The sequence below is a fragment of the Neodiprion fabricii genome, chromosome 5 (genome assembly GCF_021155785.1).
Source record: "Neodiprion fabricii isolate iyNeoFabr1 chromosome 5, iyNeoFabr1.1, whole genome shotgun sequence".
NCBI classification, from domain to species: Eukaryota; Metazoa; Arthropoda; class Insecta; order Hymenoptera; family Diprionidae; genus Neodiprion; species Neodiprion fabricii.
In genome coordinates this window covers 33338571-33345380 of record NC_060243.1, presented here as the reverse complement: position 1 = coordinate 33345380, position 6810 = coordinate 33338571, and the positions used below count along the sequence as shown (strand labels likewise).

General features: G+C 40.4%; 1 protein-coding gene across 1 annotated transcript; it reads left to right on the top strand.

The window, feature by feature from the left end:
- Positions 1 to 4609: 4609 nt before the first annotated feature.
- On the top strand, positions 4610 to 6810 carry LOC124182876 (dentin sialophosphoprotein-like). Its single transcript, XM_046570645.1, has 2 exons — positions 4610 to 5023; positions 5895 to 6810. Exons 1-2 carry the CDS (start codon positions 4774 to 4776, stop codon positions 6026 to 6028), a joined length of 384 nt encoding a protein of 127 aa, XP_046426601.1. The 5' UTR covers positions 4610 to 4773; the 3' UTR covers positions 6029 to 6810.

Genomic DNA, 6810 nt, shown 5'->3' with positions numbered 1-6810 from the left:
TGTATGTATATACACGGTATACACTATAAACCGAGTCTTTATGAAAGACGTACCAAAACCGTTAACGACCCGAACCGTTAATTTAAAAGCACGTAAAACCGGCCAGAGAGAAAACACAGTAGGCAGAACCATAACCTGACCTTTAAACCTACCTGTTCGAATCAACGCTCCTCGCAATTAGCTGCAGTGCATTTTGTAGACGTATACATCGAAGACGTGCAATGCGTATTAGCCCTTCGTAACGAGCGCGACTTTTATCGACAATCTTGTTAATAGTTGTTCCATCTATATATAAAAGGGCAGGGGCGTCGCCTTGATTTATTAATTGTTAGCCAAAGTCTGCCCCTCTAACGACGTCATTACCGACCAAAAATAGTCGCCTTAAGATCGGCCATCCTTATCTTTTCCTCTCTCATCTTTTTCTCTCCACGGAATACCTACCGGCTTTCACGTTATTATGAGCATCCCGGACCCTCGGCATGACTCTGATCACGATCAACCGATCGTCAAGTCTAGTCAACGCGATTACGCATCGCAGCCTCCGATGCGACCGAGACTTTGGAAAACAGGAATAAAAAAGGTGAAAAATGAACACCCAGAAGCGACGCACGCCTCTGTAAAACTGAATAGTGAACATCGGGCCGACGTGTGCGGCTTCTGTGTCCGTGTTGTGACATCAAACAACCCGTCGACACCTCGATATTCCCATCACAAATTGCTCCTCTACGTGTTCTGCATTTAGTATACTTATCCAGGGTTTAACGAGGACTATTGGAAACCCAGCTGTGATGAGAGCCGAAAAGATTGACGTGTGAGATTCCGGGAGTCTATGGCATCGGCAGAAGAAATTCGCTCCATCGTGCATTGAAAATGGAGAAAAATTAATTTTTAGCATTCTAACCTAAAAATCGCGACTTCGTCCTGATTTCTTGCCTCGCGTGATAAAAAATATGGATAGAAACTCGTATGGATTTCGTACGAGTACGATTCATATTGCAAACTCACGCTCTGCCCGAAAATACTGAGTTTTCCTTACACGTTATACTAATTACCACGAGGAAATTGCACGAGGATTGAAGAAAAATTTCCGCCTCCGACTCGAATGCACCAGCTGCAGGAGATAAGAAATCCCGCGGTACCGAGTAAGGCTGTACCGGCTAAAGGCATAAAGTACGAACTACGGGACGGTGTGGGTATAATAATTGAAGAGAAAAGAAGTGGATGAAAAGGGAATTCAAAATAAAAGCAGAAGAGAGGAATCTTTGAAATTATAAACGTAAGATACCGTACTATAAGCATCACGAGCGATGGAGCGTTAAACCCGCGTTCATGCAGTCGGCGAAGGTATTTAATCTCGCAAGGATCATTACAACTTATACTCCTCGCGCTCGCTCCTTTTATTTTCCATCCGTTAATTCGTCTTCTCCGCCTCTCTCTCTCTCTTTCAAGAGGACACCGCGTATATCCGCGGCTCTACATTTGTACGCTGCTGCAGGTATAATTAAAGTGCGGATCACCAAATAAACGAAGGTATAAATGAAGGTATGGACGGATGGTCAGACCTTAGTACCTGTGTGTATACTGGTTTTATAATTGTATTATCAAATGGGCGAGCACGCGGCGCAAAGAAGCGCCCACACCGGGGCCTCCCACGCATTCTTTGAAAATTTCTTGAACCTAGCTGCGACGGAACGACCCTGACTACCTTTTCTTGCCTTTGTAGTTTGTGGCCCGTAGTAATGTGTGTACCTTTGCCTATGTGAAGTCGGTAGTAAGTCTTTCCGAGAGGCACGAGGCGTCGTCGCTGCAGCATGCAGCTCGTTTGAACCGGGAGGTAATTAAATCCATTCATCGGATGAGCGCCGGGGAAAAAATCGTCGAAGGTTAATAAATATCATTAAGCACGGAAGGACCCTTTTTAGAAAAGTCAACTAAAACGAATGACGCAAGAATGAAAATAGAAGATATATATCTCGAATGATTTATGCTGCATCTGCACACATCAGGCATTTTAATATACCTATATATATATAATACATTAAACCATTCGGTTCGTACATATATATATAAACCGAATGGTTTAATGCGCATGCGCTAAAATTCTACGGCAAGAGCAGTTGTTTTCCAAGGGCGACCAACATTTTTGAGGTTACATACATCGCGTCAACTTGTCATTTCGACTTACGAATGTTGGTCGCCCTGAATTGCTGACGATCGAATGGCTTATTGCGCATGCGTTAAAATTATGAAACAAGAGCAGTTGTTTTGTCAGGGTGACCAACATTTTTGAGGTTACATAAATCGCGGCAACCTGTCATCTGAACTTATGAATGTTCGACGTCCTGACGAAATAACACTCTTTTAATATACAAATATAACAAAGCTATTGATCGTTAATGTTCGGATATCACCGCCTCTTTACAACCTCGAGGTGTGAATGTAACGCACAACTTGCCTAGATATAATGCAGTCACAGGGATGATGCCCGGTGCGAGAAATTTAGTCTAGTCAAATCGTTAAACACTGATTGATATGCGGTGAAACTTATTATACGCTTGAATGGAACACCTGTTTTCGAATTAACGAAATATTCGCAACCCACACGGATCTCCGTGTTTGTGCGAGTAATAGACGCTAATTGATAATCCTTGAATATATACTTCCATAATGTATTCATTCGCTCGTTTACCTTTTCGCCGTGTACTAATATGTGTATAACATATGTATGTGCAGAGCGTGGGCTATGATTGATAAAATTTCAGCGTCAACTATCTTGTACCACATACTAGCCGGGTTCTCGTTGCCTCTTTTATTTATATATTATATCGTAATTTTTACCTCCCCCCCCCCCCCCCCCCCCCCCCCCCTTAGCCTTTTTTCTCAATCACTTAGTTTCACACCTACGTCAATTCTGTCGGGGTCGAGAGAGCCGCAGCATCACCGCTCTATGGCTGATATTAATCAATATACTTTCTTTGCGTCATTAACTCCCACGTGTGAGACAAGAAGTGATAGAGAAATTGAAAAATAAAAATGAAAACTAATGAATAAAACCGTTTGCCAATCAATTTCTCAAAGCTCAATCGACATGGCTAATCAATCAGTTTTTAACCATCAATCTTGAACAATTCAAAACCCAGAAAATTCAACATTACGGGTATGCTGAGAAAGAAAGTATGATTCACTTGTGGTCGTAAATATTTTCTTCTCCTGCGATCCCGGAATCTTAATATTTATAACGATTATCTGTAATATTACTATTATTATTATTATTACTAATGGATAGAAGTTTATTTTTTTTAAAGATAAAACTAGAAAGGCGAGTGGTTAACATCAGCAGCTGAAGATTTTAGTTTATTTATGCGATTTCGTCGGTGAGAGTAGTTTTTTATTTCTTTCTTTTCTCGGTAATTGCGAATGGTGATGCGATGCGGAATGCTTCTGAGATTCGGTCAGCGTAACAAACACAGTACATGTACATATAGGTGGGTACATACTATTTCGTTTCAGGTTAATGCGCGTTATACTTATGTTGATGATAATCACGGAACCTAGGCATCCCTCTCTTCGTGAGTCATCGACTATACATGTGTTCACGAAAATTGATTAATGTTTGCAAACTGGAGTTCTTCATATTTTTCTTCGTCCGTTTTGTAATTAATGTTCATTAATACCCATGTCACTCAAAATTTCCTCTTGAATTCTTGAAAAACAACCGGATTATGCAAAGTTGAATCTTCGAAATACATCCAAACATGATATTTAAATTGATGATGATTTAATTTACAAAATTTAATTAAAAGGCAATTAACGATGCTTTTCTACATAAACTGACAGAGCAAAATAAGCACCATGTCATGAAAACCATCAACTTGGAAACGGAGTGCTTTAAACATTCTTATTACAGATGCAGGGAGAGATTTCGTATAAGTAAACCATCTGAATGTCATAAAAAAGTCGCCATTTTGTTTTCGTAATTGTACAACAAAAAGAAGAAGCAAAAAACAGAATGCGATTAAGTAAATTCTCGGAGGTTGAACAAAATTGAGTGTCGAATTACCCATTCACGTTTTATAATGCAATAAACCTTTTAAAAAAAGTATAGACTGCACGCTTTGACAGGTGTCAAACCGCGGAAGTGGGTATATTATACTTTACAGACTAATTAGTATGGTCCGTGACTATCTGTCGATTTGATTTTAAAACCTATCGCCGCGGGGGAAGATTAATGAACTGTACACGAAATAGGATATGAGGAGAGCTTGGACTACCGTAACAAAAATTGGTAAAAAAAGGAAATCAAGCCGCGCCTATACAGGAAGAAAATACAAATTCCATCCATAATCTCTGATCGAGCACGTGCCTGAAATTTCTCATTCAGGCATAAACGTTACCTTATTTATAATGATTATTCGAGTAAATTTGAATGCCGCGATTAAACGGACGTACATATTTGAGCCTTTTGTATATTCACTGGATTGCTTTGTGTGTTACTTTTTCTAGCCAATCCTATATCCTTCGACCTACATTCTCGCTGATCCACCAATCATAACAGAAAATTCACCAGGTACACTGCCAAGTTCATGGTACTACAATTTCGTTCCGAGATACTGAGGTCAGTGTTTCACCGTTTGTTGACTAGCAGATAACTCGTCGTTGGGGACACTTCTTCTCATCGTTAAATATATCCATTATCTTGAATATTTTCGCTAAAATTCCACGATTCTAGTGACGTAATCAGCTGATAATAGGGTTGAACTGACTTTCAAGGAAATGCCGCCAATCAAGCCGAAGGAGAATCGTAGCCGCCAGTCGATGACATGCTGCGACAACTCGAGCTCGGATTCTGACTCCTACGATTCGGACGATATCTGCAGCTGCACCTCTTCAACTGATTCGGACTGTGAACCGAGACGTCAAAGCAAGGGGAAATTGGGGAGAAAAACGCAGTCGAAAAAAGTCAAGCCAAAATCGAAGACCAATGAAAAAGGGGCCAAGTCCAAGAATAAAAACGGGCGTAAGAGTAAGTGGAAAAGTGCGGAGCCAATCAATGTTCGTTGTTATTTCTGCGACCGTTAGCCGGTTTAAGGATGTATCAGGTGTACAGTCTACTCAAAACTTGCGGTATAAATACTGAACAAGTACAGCTCCGGTTAATCAAGTTCAATCAGAACGAAACGTGTTCCTTCAACGTGGAGGAGGAAAGTGAAAAACGAACGAACTTGCTCGGAAAGAGTTGAGAATTATAATTATCCCCGATTTCTTAGACATCGTACCGTTCTGCATTTTTTCCTAAACGAATAAACGTGAAACGTAAAAAGAATCGTGACTAATTTTTTTAATGATTGTGTTATCGACGATTCGAGTCGAACCTAAAATTTTATTCAACTCATCAACGGTCAAAGAAACAGTTGTAATATAAAATCAGTAGAGGTTGTAGATGACGAACTAATCCTTTGTTTAAAAATGTATTCATCACGTCAAATATCCATGACACTTTTTCGACTGGACTGTACACTTGATGCATCCTTAAACGACGCGAACGTGACAAGTAAGCGAGAGTGGAAAGAAAGAGATCGACGGTGAGAGAGAACGTGCAGACAAAGGTACAAAGGGTCGCAGAGATAAGGAGTGTGCCGGGGTTGCAAGCGGATCTACTCCGATGACGCAACGCCGCCGGCAGCCAATCAGCGGCGAGCTTTTCCGTTGGGCCCCGGATAAGCGGCCGTCCGATTGGCTGTCGGATGTGTCGTTTGAGGAGACGCGTGCTGCGTGTAACGGTAATAAACTTTGAATACCAATTCGAACGCGGTGTTGGAGGATTCTTCGTCTTCTCTGTTTGTTTTTCTCCCTTCGTCGAGTATTGTCTTGAACGCCGCTTGTTTTCATTTCAGATGAAGTGTCGTCTGCCTCGTCGTGCGACTGTTCCGATTGTTGGTCGGACAAGGACTCGGACTCATCTGCCGAAAGCTGCCCATTGGCCTCCGGTTGTTGTCAAAGAAGTTCGGGGAAATCATCTTGCAAGTAAACGATCGCTTCGAAATCGTCAAATTGTGTGGTTCGATGGTAGAGCGACGAATTGATCGATTGACGTTCAAGTATGAGGCTCGGTCCTGTTCCAAACACAAGTGACGTCCCGGAATCAGCTTTCTTCTTCATTTATTTCATCTCTTTTTCGTTCTGCGTCCATCTTTTTGTGCCATAAATATAGCTGACGTAATCAATCTGCAGCGCGTCATTGACTGAATTGTTCCTTTCTGATGAAACTTTGACTCCTTCAAATTGATAGTCACTTTAATTTGTCGTACGGGTATTTGGACTAAAATATCATCGAATTCAACGCGTCACTGTTATTTTCATCCTATTAATTTATACGCGATATCGTTATTAATTCATGACGTCATCAATTTACCAAGACAAAAAGACGTAGAAATTTGTTAAGCATTATCATATTGTATCGAGTTCCTGCAGTGCAACTCTAGATTAGATTGTCTGGGTAATATCATTTCGAATTGTTTTCGGCTGCCTGCGTTTCTATTTATCATAAATTATTTACAGTTACACATATTAAGTTATATTGAAATATTATCATCGTGTTATAATTATAATTGTCAATATCAATTTATCGTCGAATAAAGTGTTTTATCTATAGTAACAATCACCATATGATCATAAATAATATAATTAGTTTAATAATTTTAACAGAATACGAGTAAAATGGAACCGAGCAAAAAAACGAACAACCATAATTGCTTCACGAGGTAAAACGGGTTCACTAAATTTGATCAAGAAGCACGAACCTGAAATTCT

What these genes read in the sequence shown, in the direction of transcription:
- LOC124182876 (XM_046570645.1), top strand. Translation starts at nt 4,774, where the DNA reads ATGCCGCCAATCAAGCCGAAGGAGAATCGTAGCCGCCAGTCGATGACA. An exon ending in GAATAAAAACGGGCGTAAGA is followed by an intron (nt 5,024 to 5,894) that starts GTAAGTGGAAAA and finishes TTTTCATTTCAG; the next exon opens with ATGAAGTGTCGTCTGCCTCG.